At 41.3% G+C, this 23,457-nt stretch overlaps 1 protein-coding gene across 1 annotated transcript in view; it reads left to right on the forward strand.

Annotated features, from left to right (window-relative positions):
• Nucleotides 1-23,457, forward strand: part of cachd1 (cache domain containing 1) — a 117,750-nt gene that overhangs the window by 61,032 nt on the left and 33,261 nt on the right. The window contains exons 4-8 of the mRNA XM_022204529.2: nt 7,234-7,340; nt 18,160-18,286; nt 19,853-19,997; nt 20,162-20,378; nt 20,620-20,769. Of these exons, the coding sequence (XP_022060221.2) occupies nt 7,234-7,340; nt 18,160-18,286; nt 19,853-19,997; nt 20,162-20,378; nt 20,620-20,769 (746 nt within the window). The remainder of the gene's footprint in view (nt 1-7,233; nt 7,341-18,159; nt 18,287-19,852; nt 19,998-20,161; nt 20,379-20,619; nt 20,770-23,457) is intronic.

Consider the following 23,457-nt stretch of genomic DNA (forward strand, 5'->3'; position numbering starts at 1 on the left):
TCTAATCAGACACTGGGACTGCTGCGGGGTTACTGGACTGACAGCCTGTGCTTTGGGAGGGGGAGAGGTTCACAGCAGCACCTGCTGCTCAGTGAAAACAGTAACTGAAGAATGATCCGAGTTTTCCTATCAGAGTCTCCAAAACGGCAGAAAAAGTTGCTAGATTTGTCGCTAGTCGCCTTTGACAAAAAAAAAGTGGCTAGGACGCTTTGGAAAGTCGCTAAGTTGGAAACACTTCCTGCGCAGAACAAAGTGTTAACCGTTCCTGTTTGGCTCCTGACCGTGGTCAGGAAGCACAGCGGAGGACAGTTCTCCAGGGCCGAAGTTATTGCTGTTACTTCGTGGTTAACCCCCTTCACTTCATCAGCAGCCGTAGAGGCAAAGACACAGGAGCCCGGCTGTACCGAAGAACACTGCAGCCTTTATTGTCAATTAACAGTGGCTGAACCGTACAGTCATGCATGCTAAACCTGCAGCTACACACCTCCTCTCTCTTCCTCCCGAACCGACTGCTGTCTCTCTCGCTTGCGCTGCATTCAGGGTCGCTCAGACATCTCGCCCCCCCCCCTCGCACACACACACACACGCTGCTCTCTCTCTCTCTCTCTCTCTCTTATAAGGGAGCCACACACTCTCATAACAAAAGCGAAAGGTTAGAAATCTTTCAATTTATTTATTTATAAAATGCTTGTCGCCCGGCCGGGCGATGAGAAATGTGTAAATTGTATCTGGGCATCGTTCTGGTCGCTTCGGGCGACTTGGCGACCGCAAACCTTACACACTGTTTAAAACAGCAGTGATGAAACATTTAGTCTTTATCTCTAAGGAGGTGTCAGACTCTAAAAACAAACTCTACACACTGATGAACATTTAAGCCTTGCTAGTTATTGTGGTCTGTCATCTGTTGCCGCTATGCGTGCAGACACACAGCTATGCAGCTAAAACACAGTCCCAGTAAATGTAGAAGACAGCAGTTGGCCTCGTTTACTGGGAGCATTTGTGGTACTGTGTAAACAACATATTAAATTACGCAACAGTGTGTGCTACAGTGTGTGGTTTAATCCTGCTTTGATCGTGTTTGGGTTATGATGTTTCTATGGAACACAAAGAAATGTGACTCTGCAGGCCCCTGTCATGGTATACATGATAAAGACTGGATACCAGTCACTGATTACTACATGCCTGTTTTATTTACTTACAAACACGCATCGGCAGATTTGAATTCCTTAATCTGTCTTGTAGCTATTAACCTGAAGTTAATTTAGCTGTGAGTGTTGGCTTCACTTGTTCCCCTGTACCAGTTTGGAAACTGTCATCCTTTCCTCTACAGGTTTAAGTAGGTCTGAATCACCAAATATATTTAACTTTTTACCAAAACAAAAATGTAGTTTCTTCATTGTTCTTGAAGTGAGAGGTTTTTGCTGCAGCCATTGTTTTACGTTTCTTGTGTGTCACTTAGCTTGCCAGTAGAGGTTAAAAACCTGGATAAAATGTATGTATGCGACAGTATTCTGGTTACTTTGAGAGAAGCCAGCTCCTAAAGTGACAGGAAACATAAAGCAACATAACGAGAAAAGCTTTATTCGGGTTTATTAACGCCAGAATAAGCCAGAGTACTCATGTCCATTTAACCTGACACTCAGTAGTGAGCAGTAAATTCAGCTTTTGGACGTTGACTAATCAGTGATATTTAGGATCTTCAGTGTCAGTTGTTCCAATTGGACACTCAAATAAAATGGAGGGCCACAAAGTGCTACACTGAGCCGTCAACGCCATATCACCGACAGCCCTGGGTGAGTTATACCAACTGGTGCGTCGGCACTCGTTGCTACTAGCAACATAAAGTTCAACTGAAACAAATGGCTAGTTGCAGAAAAGCCTGCATGATGTTGAAAAGTTGATGCAACAAAAGCAATACAATTCTCTGAAGCTTCTAGTGTCCAGAAACCCGAACAAAAAAGTCCTTATTTGACGTCATGCTGTATTTGCTTGCACACATTTTGATTAGTGATACCCAGAAGCCTCCTGACCACCAAGGGCCTCAGCCTCGGGTCAGCTTTGGCTGAGTAAAGCCCCTGGGCTATGGCCCCACTGCTACAGTCTGTAATCTGCCATGATGATGCCCACAGCCTGGTTGATCCTCCTTTAAACTGGAGTTCTGGTCTGTCTGAGCTGCATGGAAGACCCCCTCCCCTCTCCCTGTTCAGATAGGAAGTGCCTGTCTGATTATCTGTAACCTTCTGAAACCGCCATCACACATACACACCATGATTTGCCAGCTGTGAGGACATGAGAGAGGAGCTTGTTTTTCATGCTACTCTAATTATTTGTGACTCTCTTTATGTTTAAAATGCAGCACTATTAATACCTATATGTTTTAAAACCATTTTTTTCTAACCCTGCTCTCCTCATGTCTATGAAGACCAGTTTGAAACAACTAGGAGCACACTTTTTAGTGACATGCTCTGACAGCATATCCTCAGCACTAATTCTGACAGAATATTCGCTGTAACTCTCGGTTCAATGCAGTGCAGAAGCAGCACAGGAACACCATCCACTGAATCTTTTTCTCCACTCTCCACTCTTGTTTAACTTGTTAGACACCAAACTATTTCACAAAATCCATTCTGCGTATTGACACTACAAATCAAATCTGCTTGGCTGTAATCCAGATCCCTGAAAGGCTTTCTTCAAGCTCTCTCAACTCTCCATCTAGCATGTTGCCTGCTTTACCACTGCTACCTCCAAGGGACATTAGAAATGGTATTACTCTTGACTTTAGGGCTCGCGCAACAGCAAGCCTCTTCAAGGTAATTGTTCTCGCTGGGCTTTCTGACTGGTGGAGGGCTGCCTCCTCTGTAGAAATACGTGATTCTTGCAGCGGGGTTCAGCTTAATATAATGGATTTTCTAAACAGTGAATTGCTGGTAACTGCTGAAAACAACGGGTGCTGCCTTATGTTGAAGAGCCCACCTATTTCACTCTGGGCTTTCATCCTGGGATAAAAGCAAAGAAGAAATGTCAAAATTCAATATATATTCAGAAAAAATAACAAATTGTTATAAGTGCTATCCGTTAGTTGAATTATCTTCAGGACCATATCTAATGACTGCAGGGACTCTCATTTTGGGAGGTGTGGTAATTATGCAAGCAGTCCTTGGATACATTATTAATATGTATATTCTATGTGAGAATAATTCAAAAGCATTGTGCTGCGTGAAGTCTTCTAACATTTATGGATGATAGTATGGAATGAAACTATTATTTTTATTTTCAATAAATCAAGTCCAGTCTGTGTATGTAGTTTTTAAGTGTGTGTTTGTGTCTGTTGAGTCCAGCCTATTTGTGAAACAGATTTCTCTGCCCTCATTAAGATGCCTGATCAGACTCGAAGCTCTCCTCCCTTCTCTCTCTCTCTCTCTCTCTCTCTCTCTCCCTCTCCCTCCCTCTCTTTCTCTCTGTCTCTCTCATATGTTATTTGATGTGGAATTCAAAGCGGCTGCAAATGTATTTTTTATCTGGCACACATTTTGCTGAGCGTCCTGCCCGCCCCTTCCATGCAGAGTGGGTTGAAGGAGAATAGTAATGACTTTGGCCTTATGGGACTCTAAATGAGTGAAGTTCAAATGCAGCCTGTACATCACAGCGCCTGTCAATCAAACCGGCCAGCGCCAGGTCTGCAAGCAGAGGGAGCCAGAGAGTGTGTAGCGTGTGTGAGTGTTCACGTGTGCACATGCATGTCTGTATGTTGCTCACCAGAGGGGGGAGGAGGAGGTTGTAGTTTTGGAGGGATGGAAGGATCAAAGCGCCCAGACTTGGTGCAGTGCAGAACAGCCTGCTCCTCTGCATACCTTCCCCCTCCTTTTGTGGCTTGTGGAGACCAGGTTTCACCGTCAACAGTGGTGTAGCATATTTTAAAATAACGTTGTTTTTTTTTTTTTTTTTTTTTTTTTTTGCTGATGCTCGACACTAAAATAAAATGCTGAAAACTGGTATGTCGTGTGTGATGTTTGTGGAAAGGCCAGTGTGCTAAAGATGTGCTGATTGCGATTCGTGTCTCATTTTTTTTAACACCTCTTTAACACTATTGAGTGTGCACACGCTCAAGGCCAACACTGTATAACTCAGCTGCATCTTTTGTATCGCACCAGATCTCCTTGTGGAGGCCAGTCAAAGAGGCAGCCAAGCAGCTGTGCCGGAAATAATGACTGACAAGGGCTTTTAATTGTAGCTGGTTCATTGAAAGTTCATTGTGATTGCAGATAATGGAAATGCTGCGGGTCTTCTTCTCTCTCAAAGTGTGTAACTGACATTAGAGATATACACCAAACAGCCACAACGCTAAAACTACCTGCTTTATATGGAATAGGTTCCACCTCTGCCACCAAAACAGCATTAGCAGAGTATCCTTTGGGTCCTGTGGTTGTGTCCTTGGGATGTGGGGAGTTTAAAGGCCAGGTCAACACATTGGGCTCTTTATGTTCTTCGAGGTGTCTCTGAACAGTTTTTGCGGTCTTCCAGGGTGCTTTGTCCTGACTGAAGAGGGCACTGCTTACAGGCTTGGTCTGCAGCAGTGTTTAGGTGGGTGGTACGTGTCATGAGAACATCCACATGAAGGCCAGAACTCACAATTTTCCTGCTGAAGATTGCATTGTAACAAGATGATCGATGTCATTCACTTCACTTATTAGTGGCTTTAGTGTTGTGGCTGATCATTGTATCCCAAATGCTAACAGCCATGAGTGGTCATTGTAAGTACAATTTTAATCATACAAAATGATAGAGCTTGGTGGAGAGACGGGCACTGAGCAAGATGGAGTCCATTCTGACCAACATGGATCATCCACTTCACATCTGCCTCAATGAACAACGAAACATCAGTGGACGGCTCCTATCCCTGCGCTGCAGGGCTGAAAGATTTAGTCAGGCTATTCAATTCAAAATTAAACCGATAAGAAGCTTGACAATTGAATTTCCCTTTGGGGATGAATAAAGTGATTCTATTCTATCTTCATGTTTGCTGACCTGAACTTACCCCTTGATGTTCATGGAACTGGGCAATAAATATAATATTTTTTTTGTAACTACATCCAGATCCTGCATATGTCAAAGTCAAGTCACTCTTATTTTATTGCACATGTTTTGATTTATTCATTTTTTTCATGTTACCTCAGATGGTTTCATGAACGTCTCCTCTCAGCATCTTTTCTTTGACTCTCTTCTTTCAGGTCTTAATGAGATAAATCAGACTTTGTGTGTACTGGACTGGTTCTGACCCACAGTTTGATACCTGTCTGCCTTTGCTGTTTAATTGCATTTCTCTTAATAAGCCATTCACTGTGGTTGGAGAGGAGGAACCCTTTAGTCACAGTCTTCAATCCTGTAACTCATTAAATGCTGGACTAGATGAAAATGCCACACAAGTACAATAGACAGAGCAAACAATTCTTCTACGCGAGCTCTTTGTTTAAAGGCTGGCTCGGTGGATGTAAATGTTTAAAGCAATCATCTTCAGTTTTTGTCTGGGAGCCCACCCCCCATTCTCCTTCCACTTTCATCTTCTCATATGCCATATGTGGAATGTAACTCTAAACCTGGCAGTAGGAGGACCTCTGACCGTCAGCCAGCGGTGTTTAGTGGTCTTAGTTTCTGAAAGACTCCATCCTGTACCATCTAATTATGCCATCATTGTAACTGTATATAGGAAGAGCTTATGAAGGGCATGCAGTATGTTATTTACATTTCTTGTAGTTGCAGTTTTGCTCATTTGTAGTTTCCTCGACTTAGAAAATAGACGGGCGGCACCAGAGTTTTTGGAAATGGTCTGAACTGCATTAACATGTGGGAGAACTTTGACAAAATCAATAATATGCTGTTCATCTTAATAGGTTTTCTACATCAAACAAGCTTCCAGGTTTCTCGGGTGCTTTTAACCTGGCAATAGCCAGATTAATATTTGTGTAGTACTTGATAGTACTCCACAATATCAATCTGGGACCGCTCCATGGAAATCCGTTCGGAGGAAAGAGGCACGGATTGGACAATGCAACAGTATGTCCCGCCTCTGACAGGTTTGTTTTTAGCCAATCGTGGGATCTTCACAACGAGCGGAGCCAATTGGTAGATTAAACTCTTACCAAAACCCGTAGGTAAAAAAGCACAAACATCTTTACCATCCAGAAATGCTCAAAGCGCCTCTCGTTGTTCTTCCTTCAAAGAAGCGATAGGAGATTCAGCTAAAACTGACTTAATAGCAGCATCTACACGATCGTTGTCCTCCGTTTCCATGTTTGTTTTGATCTACTGGCGCTTGGTGTCGTCTTCACACCCGGATATCCCGCCCCACACACGAATACTGCTGCGTGATTGGCCCGTGCCAACTTGGCTCTGTACGAACAGTGAATGCAGGAGCGGAGCAAGATGCTTTCTTGAGAGATTTGTGAACTCACAAATATCGCGAGAAATCAACTTGCTGGCAAGGTTAGGGTGCTTTATGTGTTACAATGATGGCATAATTAGATGTTTCAATTGGACTACAATCGTATCACTATGCACATACTGTAGATTATCCCGTTCTACTCATATACACTGTAACTACAACAAAACAATATCTTACTAGTGATATCAATGATTTTGCTGCAAATCCACTGTTGCTGAAGGGACAAATGGGAAACAAGAACCTAAAAGCAAAGTTTGAGCCGTACACAGGCAAAATTATTGACACATGAATCCTATCATTAAGTTAAGCAGGCAGCCGCTCTCACGGTCGCATTCATATGCAATCGGGGAACTGGGCATTAGCTTTGTTGGGAGAAAAAGCAGAATTCAAGCAGTTTCCATGGAAAGTATTATTCACGAGCCGTAACTTTGGCTTCAGTTTGAGGTCTGGGCAACAGATGATACAGTTAACGATACAATTTAGCTCATATGAAACAAGTAGGGTCCATTAGTTTCAGCACATGTTTCATGTTATTTCATTAACTTCATGCTTTCACATACATTTTGCTAACAGCGTAAGTCGTGTAGCTTTAGTCCATGACCTTGTTACTCAAAACATACTCATTGCTGTAAAGTCAGAGGTATGTCCAAACCTGCGAGTTTGGGTTTATATTCAATCAAACAGCCGCGCAGTAAATCTGTTAGTGCTGAGAGAAAAGCCAGTGCTGCTCCACCAACAAATGAGCTGGACACGCTCTATAAATTCTCAAATGTTGCCTGTTTGTGTGTGTTTAGGTTTGATGGAAACTTCAATACCAACGTCTCCAAGACCATCTGCTGTGACAGACTTTCCCCCACCGTCAACAGCCGAGCTTTCAACCCCGGACGAGACCTCAACTCAGGTTTGTCAGGGACACACACACACACACACACACACACACACACACACACACACACACACACACACACACACACACACACACACACACACACACACACACACACACACACAGAAAGCACATACACACCAGACGGATGAATTGTCTGCTTATATGTAAACTGAACACGAACATGGAGCTTGGACCATTTAAACTTAAATCCCCATTTTGTGACTGTATATGAAACAGAAATAATTTAACAGCAGTTGCCACGGTGACCATTTTTTAATTAAGAAATTGTACTATCTTTTGTATCCTCCCTGGCTTCTGAAGTGCTGGAAAATAGAGGACATTGATCTGAGACTAAAATAATAAGCTGTGTGCGTGTCCAAGGAGATGTTTTTGTAGTCTCTCCTGTGCTTCCTCACTCTCACTTTCTTTCTTTTTTTTCTTTCAGTCTCCTCTGCTTTCTCAGCCTTTGATTTTAAAATGTTTTTTTATAGCCTGAGATCAAATGCACTCTGTTTGACTTTGAATTCTTGTCTGCAATTGTATTCAGGTTGGATGTGTGTTTTTATCGTCCTGTTGTCAAGGGCTTTTTGGTTCTTTGTTTCTGTTCTTCACTTTACCTTAAATGGAAGTTGCGTCAGTTCACAAAAGTCAGCCTTATTCATTTTGTAAGGGTGTATATGCTGAATGTAACCTCAACATCCTCCTTGCAAATCATGCGAGTAAGAGCAGTGGAAAATGGTCTGATGTCTTTCTCGCTGCTCCCTCAATACATTTATTGAGGTTGCAGATTGCATAAGCACATTGCAGAATATTACCATGTAAAACCCACATGTCTGCACCACACATGCTGGTCTGCATCTGATTAAGAGGAAAATGGACAAAAATGACTAAAAGCAGGCAAAGTCCAACTTTCCCCTGCTGGTTTTTCTCTTCTTCTGCCATCACTCAGTTAGCCGTGTGCTCCTCCTGCTTCCAGCAGAGAAACATCAAGCTACACTACATGCATTTATGACACTCACACGCTGCATTTCCCAGAATAATGAACTTCTTTCCCTATGTGTCAGAACTTTCCAGTTTCAGTCCCATGCATGTTTTAAATTACTGACAGTTCTCTCCAGGCACATGTGTCTGCTGGAATTAAAGACAATTCTTTTATTTCCTGTCATTTTTGAAATTTTGCACTTTTTGTCAGATTGGAAGATTGCTGCTGAATATATTCAGGGTTTCTGCAGGGCATTATAAAGGATTAATAGACTTTAAATTGATTTTGAGAAAATTAAGTCCTTAAATGGCTAAAAAAAATCATTAAATTTGATTCTCAGTGACATTAAAAATTCTTTCTGTCGTTTTTAAGAAAAATATTTGATTATATTAATATAATAATATGTAACTATAGAGTGTGATTTGTCAGATATGTGCATCTGCATAAACATGCCGAAGCGTTCCGATAATTGCTCCGGCCGGTCGGGTACAGTTGCCAAAAACTGCATGTTTGGAAAGTGGAGGAGAACTGGGAAATGGGGAAATGCAAATTCACGGTCACAGCATTAAAATGTTTACAGTGTAGCATTAAAATGACATTAAAAAAGCATTAAATTTGACTGGCTGATTTCTGCAAACACCCTGTTACCAATCCTCCAAACACTGGTGCCTTTACAAAAACAATCCAAACAAAAATCCATCTTCAAACTCCACTGACATTTTTCTTTTTAAAAGACTTCCTTATATGCATACCTAGTCGGGCTACATTCCCCCAGTAATACTGCTCCAAGTAAAGTTCTCCAGTTTAAAACACCAAAATGTTGTGTTTTCAAAACAAAGACAAGTGCTATACAGAATAGTAGGAAAAATGAAGTCCCACTTAGTTTTAGAATTAAAAAGCTGTGTAAATACACTTAACTTGTAAGCTAGCCACACACTGCTTGCACGTTTAACCTTATTTTTAATCTTCTTTTTTGCCTTTTTGGTGCAGTAATCCCAGATTAACTATCTAAGAACTTGCAGGAATTGCCTAAAGGATTCAGATTTGAAACATGCCAAACACTATCCTCTTATTACACGAGAGATATTGCCCCATCTCTCCTCTTTCTATGTGCAGCCTCTATCATCATTTGTTCTTCCTCTGTCATCCCATCGCTGCCCCCACCTCACAGTTTTTTTTCCAGATATCCCCTCTCTGCAAACTATTCATAATGGCTGCCATTCATAACACATCACCATCGGCGGGGTTTTATTTTCCTTACAAGCCAGTCATGGCGAGTTCAAGTTACCCCTCTGCCTCCCCTCTCCTCTGCCTGTCCCTCACACTCAGCCCTCCTTGACCCCCACACTCCCAGTGTATTCATTCTCTCCCATTTGTCTCAGCCCAGTCTAAACAAGCGGCTACAGAGGGGAGGGAGGGAAGGAGTGGGTGAGAGAGTGAGGGATAATTGAGAGGGAGAGAATGATGAATGAAAGGAGGAGGAGGGAGGAGAGGGTGAGAGCTGATTGAAATGGAGTAATTGTATCAAGACTGCATTGTATTTCTTCCATCTTCGTCCCCTCTCATCTTCCATTTTACTTTTTTGTGGGGGTGAGGAAGAGATGGTGCATGTGGGAACCATCAATACTGATACTAGCAGGTGGGAGAGGATAGATGCAGTAGATAGATGAAAGGTAACTGGGGTGGAGTGGTGTGTGATGACAGCAGTAGTTTGATCCGTCCTCTCTCTTCCATCAAGTTATTTTCCTTTTTGCACCCCTCTTCTGGAGATTTCTCAGCTCTTTCTTTAATTTAGAGATGATGCGACCTCCATCTTTCACTTCTATGAATTTCCTCTTTATCCATCATACCATTTACTATCATCATGAGTTCCAAATGGTGCAAATGTACATACTAAACCTTTTTAGCTGCTTGAGCTCCAACTTCAGGTTGAAATGCCGTTGAAAACCATGTCAAGTTATATTTGACAAGCTGGGATACAAAACGGAACCAAAATTCCAGAAATTAGCATAAATACAAAATGACCTTAAATGTATTTGCATCATGTTAGCATAGCTCCAACTAAAGTGAAATGTGCTGAAGCTAATTATAGTGGATATGAAGGGTCCACAGTGTGTAGATTGGTCAGTCTATTGCTAAATCAGTCTTTCATTCTACAGTTTGTGTCCATCAAATGGCTATTCGATGGATTTCAGTGTAATTTTGCACCTATATTCATAGATGTGCCATATTGACTTTGATGCTGCATTGGCTTTTCATTTAGCATAATCAGGGGGTCAAAGTTCTCACTTATCCTCTGAAATATTTCAACATCTTCCAGATGGATGAGCACAAAATTTTTACCAATATTCCCGTTTCCCAGGTGAATGCATGAAAATTTCTTAACAAAGATATGCCCAAACTTTCATGAATTGACAGTTGGAGTTTCCTTGGTTGGATTCATTCAGTGATATAAAGATAAACAAGCCTGCCATGACACCACCCGTAAGTTTCCCCAAGCGTGGTTTCAAAGCTATAAAGACAGGGTTTTTGTATCAGACATTTTTTACTTAAAAGTTAACCATTTTAACATGACAAATTATGGGGACTGACTTACTTTTGGACATTTTGCTAGAATCAGTTGGCCATTTAAGGAACTGTTTTTGGCACCTGTGCGTTGCCATGACTTTTTCAGCCCTTGAGGTTGCAAACTGGTCGGATTACTATAAAATTCAGTAAACTCATTTGCGTCTTGTCCTGTTATGGCCAAATACCAGCAGGCAGATCCCTATTTCACCCAAGTGCACTTTGTGTTTTGTGTTAATAGGTCAAAGGTCAAAGGTTCTTTATTGTCATATCATTCCACATTTGCACATGAAACAATGCGAAATTGGACCCTGGTCCCGGTTTCAGCCATAAGACAATATAAAAACACTTTCATAAAAGACAATATAAGTATAAAGAGACACACTAATATATACAAACCTACAACATAAATATATGTGTAATGAACCATCAGTTAGTGCAATATTTAGTAGATAAAGAGCCTAGTGCAGTAGTGCAGTGTGTGTATATGAATGTGTTTGCGTGTGTGCATGTATGTGTGTGCGTGTGTATGCATGTTTGTACAGCAAATGTTAGCTTGGTCTCAAACCTATCTACAATTGGTAATGTGGTAGATTTTGTTTGTTCAGGGTTTCCGCGGGGTTTTAAAAAGTATTAAAAAGTGATAAATCAAAAACGCAAAATTTAATGGCCTTAAAAGGTTTTAAATTTGGGCAAAAGGTATTATTTTTTAAAAACGAGGTATTATTTTTTTCTTTTAGACAATGAGTTGTTTCATTTTGATCAAAAAATAAACATAAATAAAATAAAACATATCTTGCTTGCAAAATTTTATACCGGAACGTTCGTCAGTCGCTCACGTCGACGTCATAGCAATGCATTCATTGGTCGTTAGAGAGCTGAAATCCTCCGCATGCGCACTGAGTACATAGCTGACTTAGCTGCTGCAATGCTAACTTGACATCTCCCTGGATGATGCCACTTTGACTTCCGAGAGCGACCGCGGCCTGCGGGATCGCGGAATAGCGCTCATCTGTCCGCAGATTGCTCTCCCACAACCTATACGTGGATCCAAACTTTAAGCCGTATCACTGCCGAAGTCTAATCATTTGGTCCTTGTGTCATTTCTGACCGACCCTGAAAACTTAATTCAAATCCCCGAGTCCGTATTGAATGATGTGGGTAACAAGGAAATTATTCACACACGCTGATCGTCACATAACTCCGCCGTGGCTCTCAGCGGCGAGACCGAGACGCCCCGTCTGCCCCAGTTGTCCGACCACGGAGCGCGTTGCCTGTGGTAGCGTCCCGCTCATGCGGTGGTCGACCCTCCGGATGACATGGACATTTCTCTCCACTCTTTGGTGGAATAATTAATCTAATTTACCTCATTCTTTCAGTGCTCTAATGGATCTAGATGCAATAGTTTCCATCATGTTGATTTGTCTGGTCTGTTGTCCGCTCATTTCAGCCGTTCTAATATGTTTCGTGAGTGTGTATCAATCGATGATTTTTTTTTCTTTTTTTGTATTCCACCACAATATTGCACGGTTGTAAAACAGTTTAGCTCCGCTTTGGTGAAGAACATCAGTGAATTAATTGTTTATTACGGTCTTCAGCAGTAATTTTTATTGGTAAATGAGAGACATTAGTATCGCACATGTCTGCATCGTCAAACCATAAACAGGAAGTGAATTCGGTGACATACGTGCATTACGTTTGCGCTGGGAGCTGCTATGATTGGTGGAACTCACGGGAGGCGGGCCAAAATTGCGGGAAAGTTGCGGTGATTGGACAAAATTGCAATGGCTGAACTAATCACAAAATCAAATTCTCTGAGGAGAAGATACAAAGAGAAGAAGGAGGAATTGGTGCAAATGGACAAAACTAACGAGGACAAGGCTGTGCAGCTGACGCACTTGCCGTAAGACTTTGATTTTGTCTCTCTCTCTCTATTTTATGAAAGGTTAAGGCACTTGGCACAAGATTTTTTTATTTTGTCATCCTGCTCTCTTTTTGATTAAGTGTTTTGTGAAAATTTGCGTGCAGATTTGTTGGTCATTTAAACCTAGTTGGTTGTTCAATCCTTGTCTCAATTTGTTTTTACTGGTTTGTGTGGTTGTTAAACATGTTCTTAATGGGCTAGTGGAGTCTTCCATGGGGACAGGAAATAAATGTGCAATATTTTGTCTAAATCTATTCTTTTATAGTATTAGTAGCTGTTGCCTAATGGTTGGGAGTCAATCTTGAAAAGGTTGTATGTAAGTTTAAATTCAATACCATTCCATTGCTTAAGCGCCTCTGAAGCAAGGCACGCCACCTGACATTGCACCAGTGACTAACTAATACCCTGTAGCTAAATAACTAGGTCTCCTTGGATAGTGGTAAGTATGATGTAAGTGTTGTATGTCAAAATCTGCGTGCATATCAAAAAAGGTTTCTGATTAATACTTGCAACTCGGTGTCTTGATGGTTGTAAAAAAAATCTGAAGGTAGTAAAAAAAGGTATTAAATGGTAGTAAATTTAACTTCAAGATTGGTGTATAAACCCTGTTGTTTGACATCCATCTTACAATTGTCATTGGGTCTCGTTCAGTCATATATGTTTAGAAATAACCATACTTTGTACCGAAAATAAGTGAGGGCCGTCAGATTCATCAGTCAGTGTCCTTGCCACCGCATGCATAGAACCACAATTATTCTGAACTGATGGGCGCGTGCTTGCTATTACAATCGGAACCCTGTCTCACCTTCATTTCCTTTGTAAGGAAATATGTTTACCTCGAGGTGTATCATGGAAAAAGTGGTGAAATTACTCTAAGAGGGATGCATGGTCCTTAAAGCATAAAATCAAAAGAATTTCACAAATGAAGAAATAAACCAATCCAGATTGGAAGCCAGAAATGGCAGACTTTTTATGAAGTGTTTCCTCTGGAGTGATGATGGTAAAAAAGATGAGGCTTGTGCTGAAATAGATGAGGTGATGGATGATGTGTCTACTGAGACTGTGACTGACTGTGGCTCAGATAAAAACAAAATGATTTGACATTAAAGTTGATTAAAAAAAGTGTTTCATTTGTTGCAGAAAAATGCAGATATATTCCAGCTACAGTATGGTAGCCTACATAGTTGCATTAATAGCTGCAATTTTCGAACATATTGAAATTTCCAGCATGGGAAAGCCAGTTATTTCCGCAGTAGAGTTCAGTTTGCCATTTTGAAATTTGGCATTTATACTTACTATGATAAAAGCGGCTCTATTAAATCATGGCAAGCATGAACTGTAGCCCTGGTAAGAGGTCCAACATTTGGTTGGTCAAGTTGTGACTCCATTCCAGGAGGAATGCCAGAAGTTGCTGTTACGTTGTGAAGGACACAGCACAATCCTACACACCTTTCAGGGTCATAGAGAAGTTTGCTCCCAGATGTGTCCAAACATATCCAACGGCCCATCTGCATTGCAATTGGTAGTACTGATGGAAATAACTGGTCATAATGGGTCAAGCTAATAAAACTGTTAAAACTGAAAAGTACATTCTCATATACTCCATTGTAAGGTGGGTAGCTTTTGTGGTTGAATATTATCTTAACAGTAGTGGACGAGGATGAAAGGGCAGCGATTTTATTAGTAAAGTAGCACTTAAATACTTTCATTTACTACAATAACTTTATTGATTGGGGTTTTGATATGCTATGCATTTAGGTAAAAACAAATCTGTGAATATGTTTTCAAACACAGGCAGGCCTTCATCACTTGTGTGTGCATGATTGGAGACAGCTCTACTTTCAGATGAGGACATATCAGATTTGTGCATCAAACAAACGAGTTAACTGCATATTTGCGTGTATGTACTGAAGTTGTTAGCATTTAGCTCAGAGAATTGTTTTGCCCTCACAGAGCTGCAGACTCCTGGTGTTGTATATGCATTTATGCATAAAAAAACAGAAATGCACAGGGAATAAGTGCTGTAATGATGCCATATATTCATATCAGCATTTCTAAACAAATTCTTACCTCATTGGTAGTGAAGTTGACTAAGAATATCTTTTCTGTTCTCTAGATTTAAATGACTCTCTTAACACTCTCTTTTGCAGAATGAAACAGCATAACAAGTGTGCAATCTCTAGTGCTCTTACAAGAAAGCTGTTTAAGTAGGTCAGAATGAGAATGCACTTGGGTGGCACTAGAAGTAGATACTTCTGACATTTCTGCAATCTGTGAATCATTCTCCCCTAGAAAGTGATACTTAAAGCTGTGCATTTGGTGTGTTTATGTATGTATGTTGCTGCAGATATATCAAAGCAGGTCATTTGCAGATAGTAGTAAGCGGAGGAAATGGGTGTCATTTGGGTCCTATTTCTTGGCTTGACCATCTGTTTCTGAGAAGATCTAAACATTGGTGGCAGAATAGAGCAGTGTAGCCTGACAGATGTATATAGAGCCCTTCTTCCACTGTCAACACAAGTGAGTGGTTCCTGTTTATATGAGCCTCTGAGATGGATGGAGTGACTAGGCAGGGATGATGTATGATGGGCAAACCTGCTGTGTCTCAAAAAAGTACGACTTTGCCAAGTAAATGTAGCCAAGGGTGCTTTTTTGGTGCTGTTTATAATGTTTGGCAGTTGGACAATTTCTCACTAGCTCTGTGATTTATCAATTTGTATGTACCTTGCTTTGGATTTTGGTATTAGCTGACTTTGTTGGCCTGTGATTTTCCATCCCACCCAGAGTAAAAAAAATAAGCTTCGACTTGTAGCTGGAAGGTTGGAAAAGGTCAAAGCAGGTTCTCTTTAGTAGGTGATTAATTCAATGTGATCACAAGCCAAGAGCCACATTCTGGGACTATTCAGACCTGACTGACATGTAAGGATGGTAGTTAGTCTGGCGGAGACTGTACGTAATTAAGAAGATATTTGAAATCCTATTCTAGGCCATGGAAACCGCCATCCAAATAATAACAAATAGTCAGTTAAATGGCGAAGTTGCTGGTGAAGACCTGCAGACAAAGCAATGAGTATTTATTGGTAATAAGAAATTAAACATTCTAGCATCTGGGTGAATCAAACCAAACCTAGATTTTAAATTTTATTTTATTCTAACATACAAGACTAGATTCATTTCTAGCCAACAAATGTGCATTAGAATTGATGCAATTACATTAAAAAAACATACTTTAAATTGCAGTTTGTGTGATCTCCATGTAGCTATCATGTTTCCTAATGGTTTCAGGCTGCCGTCAAGTTTGCTATCCTGTGAGGATTGTCAGTGTACAATAATATGATTATAGTTGCTTTAGCTTGTAGTTTGATTAGTTTTGATTGAATTCACCGTGGTTGGTCTGCATTCCCGTATTTTAACAGCTGCATTATATTATTTTAATGAAGCCTACTTTGATGGCTACGCTCCGTTTCTTCTGCGTCTCTGTTTTTGCTTGGTTAAAGGCTCAAAGTTTCTATTTGTGTCTCCCAAACTCCACCCCCTCCTCCCCCTTCCTCCCACCGTCTCTTTGTGAAAGGCCGTTTTGTGTTGCAGCGAGCGGAAAGGAAGTTGCTGGCTTTGTGATGGGATCTCTGTGAAGATACTGTTGACTCTGTGACTGAGTAAAAAAAAAATCTCTCTGTTAGTTTTGAGCAAATATTCTTCATAGCTCTGCAGAGGTTATAGTTGGCTGTTATTTCCAAAATCCAAATGACAGAAATGCACTGTGTACTCACCAGGAGTTGAACAGTTCAAAATTCATGTTCTTTCTGAGCAAATTTATTCAGTGACAGGTGTGAACGGGGAAATGCCAAGGCGTGCAAACACTGTCTATCCAGTTCAAAAGTGATGAATTTGATTCCCTGTCAGGTCTGAACAAGCGGACATAGATCTGATTAAGTGTTGAAAGGCCAAAAATGGAAAACAATGCACAAATGTAGGGAAAGTTAACAACTTAAAGAAGTATGTATGCAGCAGCTCACAAATATTACTACTTAAATGACCCTCTGAATTTAAGGTCGAGTCAGCAATACTAATCCAATGCACTTTTGTCTAATTCAGTGAATGTGTCCTTACAGGCTGCTGGCTGTTTGTTCTATGTGTGCATTGAGAAATACATCTGGTGTTTGCACTCATATTGTCTGTGTATGTGGAAAACATAGTGTTCAAAGGCACTTTTCCCATGAGTACAGTCAAATTGACCCGATTAGAAGGTGACAAATATTCCAGAGTCACGTTTGTGTTCATGGGTGAATGCAGGCATTGACAGCGATAGGGACAGAAAATCTGAGACATGCTAGCTGTCTAAATGCTAACTAGCTAATTATCAGCGATCTCTCTCAATAACCGCAGACTTCATCTTAAACTTTTAGACTCTTTTCATAAGAGTCCTTTACAATAATGGTTAAATTATTCCTGACTCAGTTTTAGAAATATGATGCAGGACCTGTGAAGAAATGCTAACACAAAGTGTTGTTGAAGTTAGAAATGTTCAACTACAGTAGCAGAAATTTAGCTAAACGCAGAGTTTTACGAATCGACTTCATTAGCAGATAGAAACGAGAGGAAAAAAGATGCATACATATAGGATTTTTTCTTTATTCTGGGATTTGTAGTCAATAAATACATTCTTACAGAGCTGCTAGAAGTGCAGCTATTGCTAGCTCATTATCAGCTAACATACATTTGGTCAGATTTGCTATTCCAAGCAAAGAAAAACTGCAGCTGCCAAATGTGAGTTGGGGGAAAAAAAATTCACTCTGCTTTATGTATACATTGTTTTAAAGTATTGCTTTTTATTTTTATGTATTCATGTTTTTTGGAATTTTCATTTTGTCCGTTGGATGACATTAGTTACAGAGAAATACCAGGTACAGACTCTTCTACATAATGCTGGGTAGCAGAATGTAACATTTCCGTCATATACTCATACAACAGGTTCTTAGGCCAACTCACATGGTCCAAGGAAAACGTTCAAGGACATGAGTATCATGAGTGCAGTAATACATGAACGCAGTATATTGTGTGTGTTTTGAAGTGATCTTGTCATGCCAGGCTTTCTTTCATCCACACAGGAAGCACAGTTGACCCCTGAACTCAAAAGTTCTGCCCCCTGAAAGAGGTTGTGGTTCTCAGTAGCATTAAAGGTTAACTCCAAACAGGAGAAACTCTCAACAGCACTGAAATCCCCAGTTACTGATCTGTTTTCCTGCTGCCTTTCCCATTTGCCCCTGCCTTTCCCACTCATTTTTTTTCCTTTCATGGTCTTTCTCCTTCCTGTTTTGAAACACAGTTGCTTTAACTGTCCCTGTCTTTGCCTTCTGCAGTGTTGGCAGACAACCTGAAGTCCAACCCTGGGATAAAGTGGCAGTACTTCAGCTCAGAGGAGGGCATCTTCACTGTCTTCCCTGCCCACAAGTTCCACTGTAAAGGAAACTACGAGCACCGCAGCAGGTACGGAAATGCCACTACTTCTTCTGTGTTATCATTGAGCTGCTTTACCGGACAAAGAGACAAAATAATTAAGTTCCAAGTTAATACCAAATGCACAATATGTCAGGTATATCATGTAGCCAACTAGATGGATAGGTTTGTACTTAAGACTTTCATGCCCTTGGGGAAATCCATGTGTCTAGAAGCTTACACAATATAGAGACAATCCACAGCAAACAACCACTAAAGCTACATGGACCTGCTGCCACTCTGCATGGTGCACATACCGCTTCAAACGGGACCACTGGAACAGACCGGCTGAAGTTTAAGCCACAACAACTTGTTCCTGCCTTCATCTTCCTCACCCTCTGCCACCCTCGCCCTCTTCCCTCTCTGCCAGCTGCTGTGGGGTGGCCCAGAGGGCATGTTGATGGCATGCTGCCCCCATACACCCTGACCACACATGCCCTTGGCAGGAATGTGGCTCTGTACCACTAAAGCCCATTGGAATTTCACACCTCCAATGTTGTTGGTTTTTTTTGTGGCCACGGCTGAAAGACTTCTCTCTCTTGCGCCCTCGTGCAATTTGCATCGCCGCTTTTTCTTTTTTATCACGTCTTGAGGATTTTTTTCTTCTTGCTGTTCAAGCCAGTGAGCTGGCGTACAGCCATGGGAGAAATGACGTTGCCCGGCTTGCTTCAAGCGTGAATGAGGCTTTGTGAGTTCTTCTCCTCCCTCTGTTAGTGTCTCCTTGTCCAGTAGACCACACACACTGAGGCTCTGACCCCCTACACTCTGTAGCCCACAGACTTAGCACATACAGTGACACACGTCTCACAAGATAATCGTCACCAAATCTTGGAAATATGTTGAGACGAAACAGTGTTTCATTTGTTCTATTTTGTATTTCTAGAATTACTTTAAAACAATAGATTTAGACCCTCTAGTATGTCATTAGCAAAAAAGAGACATACGTTAGTGGTTTGCAACTCAGTGATGAAAATCTGAAAAGTTGCCACAACAAATACCTGCACTGAGCCAATAAATCTGCATTCATCAGAACACTTCAAGCTCACTCTTCTCATGCAACATTTAGGTGGCTAAAACACAACAAATTGCTCCTATATCCACATCTTTATAATACTGACCGTGTGATCAGTAACCAAATGTCATTCCTGTGAAGAACAACTGGGTTCTTAGTTGCCCTTTTGCCAGAAAAATAATTTCTTTTAAAAATTAGCTGTTTTCGTTTCTAGAAAGTCGATGACAGCATTGCAGTGCTGTTGCTGCAGTTTGGGTTTCCACCAGTGAACCTAATAATCGGAGTACATAACTCAAAAAACCACAACAGCGTTAGTAGAACTGAAAAATCCTTTTGACGTTTGAGGATTTCTCACACAATTTTAGCAAGTTTTGCACATGCGGCTTTGGATTTTTAACTCTGCAGTGAGTATGTGAAATGGAAAACGTTTTGAACCTGCTCCAAAATTGTACAACTGCTGCGAGAAGATGTGTTTGGGATCTGTTTCTGTCTGGTCAAGGCTCTTACCTGCCCGTGTATGTGCATCTGTGTGTGTATTGTTGCAGGCCTGTGTACGTCGCTGCAGTGCGTCCGCAGTCAAAACACATAGTGGTGATGGTTGACCACGGAGCGTCTGTGACTGACACACAGCTTCAGATTGCCAGGGACTCTGCACTGGTCATTCTTAACGCCATAGATGAACATGACAAGGTTTGTAAAAGAGAACAGAAGAACTATGCATATTCAGAGCTCTCCAATTTTATACTTCATTCCACAATCTTAGGGCTTTATGAAATAAACAAATCCACTAACTTTTACTTTCGTCGCTGTTCTTCCCTTAGCTGTGTTTCAATTTCGTTATTTCTCTTCTACAGATCTCCATTTTGTCTGTGGCAGAGACCGTTCGCTCCTGCTCTCTAGACCAATGCTATAAGAGTCTGCTCTCTCCGGCCACCAGCGAGACCAAGAGGAAGATGAGCACCTTTATCTCCAACATCAAGGCCTCTGATGGAGCCACACAGCATGCTGCAGGCTTCCAGAAGGCCTTCCAGCTGCTGCGAAACACCAGCAGCCTCAGCAAACAGAGCACGAGTAAGACACAGTGAAGAAGACAGCATGTCAGGAATGCAAAGCTGCATGTGTGTTTTGTCTTTTGCCGGTTCTGTTGACTTTAAAAGGTCATTGCTTGGCTTCTCCTCCTGCCATGTCAATTGCCATCTACTGTACATAATGCATTGGCTATTGATAAGTACCTCCATACAACCTCACTTCAAAGAAAACAAACCATCCCTTTAACTGCCATGTGTCATGTGTGTTACTGTCCTTTTATCAGCCACAGACATGGTCATCATCTATCTATCGTCCGGTGTAACGTCTCGAGAATCTTCGGAGCAGGAGAAGAGAGCCACGCTGAGTGTGGTCAGAGAAGAGAACCGACACCTCAACAACTCAGTGATGATCCTCACCTATGCTCTCATGAACGGTAGGTCATTTCCGTTTTATGTCCCTGCATTATGTCCCTGGTCTGCGAATTAGCTGTTAGCTATTGACCAATGAACATGGCATCAGTTATCATAACAATGCTTCTTGTTCTGTCCCTATTAAATCAACTTTAAATAATAATTCAGAGATTGTCCTGTTTTCAGCTACAAGTCAATATTCAACACCATTTGTATTTTCTCTTGCAATGAGAACAGCTTGGAAAAGGGTTTCAATAATGTCTGGGCATTTAAAAGTTAAAAGGGAAAATTAAGATGAAGCAGCAGTTTTGTATTGCTTTTGAAAATTGCAGTTTTCTCCTTTCCGTGTGTCTGCAGGGTGATAGAAACTAGGAGAAGTGTTGTGGTCTTTTGTCTTTAACATTACAGCAGACAGTAGTGCATCATTTGTTTTATTTTAATTGAATGCACAGACCCTTACCAAAAAAATAGAATACGATGGAAAAGTTTATTTATTTCCATGATTACATTTAAAATGCTAAACTTTCATAGATTATAGATTCAGGGCCCACAATTCAAATGATTTCAAGTATTTATTTGTTTATTTTTACATAATTTGGGCTTCTAGCTCATAAAACCCACAAAAACAGGAATTTTAAAATTAGAATACTGTGAAGAAATCAGCCCAAATTTTGCAGCACATGAATGTTTTAGACTGAGGGGCCGTTTACACGAGGACGCTTGCAGGTGAAAACGGCAAAATATTTCAACAAAACACCCTACCGTTTATACGAGGACGGCGTTTTGGGGGCTTGAAAACGCAAAAATTTGAAACCGGCCTCCAGAGTGGAAAAGTAGAAAACGCTCCGCCGTTACGTTTCCGTCTAAATAGCAAAACGCAAAACTTTGCCGAGATCTGACCACGTCGCGTACGCGATTACGTCACATACGTGCTTTGGTTTGCCGGCCGGTACAAGGACGTAAACAAAGATGTGTGATTATTTCCATCCTTCCTACCTTCAAGCAACTCTGGCAGCTCTATGTACACTACAGGAGTCGTACCAACAAACGTACAGAATCTGTACAGATTCCATTCATGAACATTTACCGCGGCGGAGATCCGAAAAGGGAGACAGTAAGCATGCGCGTAGACATGGCAGAGTTTTATCACAGCGCCACCTAGCTGCCTGGCATGCATATCCAATCGAATTCCACACACTATAGAGTCACCGTATATACGCAGATTTCCTTCAAAACCGCTCGTCTAAACGTGAAATGACAAGACGCCACTTTTGCGTTTTCTGTTAGGATGGTCCTCGTATAAACGGCCCCTGAGTGTCACATGCTAATCAACTACTAAACTCAGAGCACCTGCACAGGTTTCCCCAGGTGTCATTAATTTGCTTCAATTTGGTTCAATTGTCTCAGTTCAGTTCAATATGGTGAAGACTGCAGACTTGACAACTGGCCAGAAGAGCGTCATTGACACGCTCCATAGGATGGAAAGCCACAAAAGTTCATAGGAAAGAAGGCTGCCTGTTCACAGAGAGCTGTGTCCAAGCATATCAATGGAAAGTCTAGTGGAAGGGCAAAATGTGGCAGGAGAAAAAGCATCAGCAAAAAAGATGACTGTGGGCTTCAGCAGATTATCAAACAGACAAGATTCAAGAATCTGGCAGAGATCCAGAAAGAGTGGAATGAGGCGGGAGTCACAGCTTCAAAAAACCACCACATTCACATGCATCCATGAGATGGGCGACAACTGTCGGATTCCTCGGATCAAGCCACTTCTGAGCCTGAGCCAACGTAGGAAGCGTCTCAACTGGGCCAAGGAGAAGAAGGACTGGATTGCTGGCCAGTGGTCCAAGGTCCTCTTTTCCAATGAAAGTTATGTGTGCCTTTCATTCGGGAATCAAGGTCCAAGGGTTTAGAGGAAGACGGGTGCGGAACAGAACCCAAGCTGCTTGAGGTCAAGTGTGAAATCTCCACAGTCAGTCATGAGTCATGGGGCGGCATGGCTCAGTGGGTAGAGTGGCCGTCTTGTAACTGGAAGGTTGCCGGTTCGATCCTCGGCCCGTTGAACTCATGTTGAGGTGTCCCTGAGCAAGACACCGAACACCTAATTGTTCCTGGTGTGTCGTGGTTAGCGCCTTGCATGGCAGCTTCCGCCATCAGTGTGTGAATGGGTAAATGTGATGTATCATGTAAAGCGCTTTGGATAAAGGCGCTATATAAATACAACCATTTATGATTTGGGGTGAAGTGTCCGGTGCCAGTGTTGGTAAACTCTGCTTTAAGACAAAGGGATTCCTAACCAAGTACTGAAGATTGACATATCGTTTTGAAAGTATTTTGATTGGGTTAACCCTAACCCTAACTATTTTGAGTGATTTGATGTGATCCTAATTTCTTTTTTTCTTCTGCAAACACTGAAAAGTGGTGATTTCTTCACAGTATTCTAATTTTTTGAGTTCCTGTTTTCATGGGTTTTATGAGCTGGAAGCCCAAATTATGTAAAAATAAACAAATAAATACTTGAAATCATTTAAATTGTGGGCCCTGCATCTATAATCTATGAAAGTTTAACTTTTTGAATGGAATTAAGGAAATGAATAAACTTTTCCATCGTATTCTAATTTTTTGGAAAGGGTCTGTACACTGCTGTTCAGAAGCTTGGGATCAATTAGAAATGTCCGTATATTTGAAAGAAAAGCTGTTTTTTTTTTCCAATG

This window comes from Acanthochromis polyacanthus, chromosome 4 (genome assembly GCF_021347895.1).
Source record: "Acanthochromis polyacanthus isolate Apoly-LR-REF ecotype Palm Island chromosome 4, KAUST_Apoly_ChrSc, whole genome shotgun sequence".
Lineage (NCBI taxonomy): Eukaryota > Metazoa > Chordata > Actinopteri > Pomacentridae > Acanthochromis > Acanthochromis polyacanthus.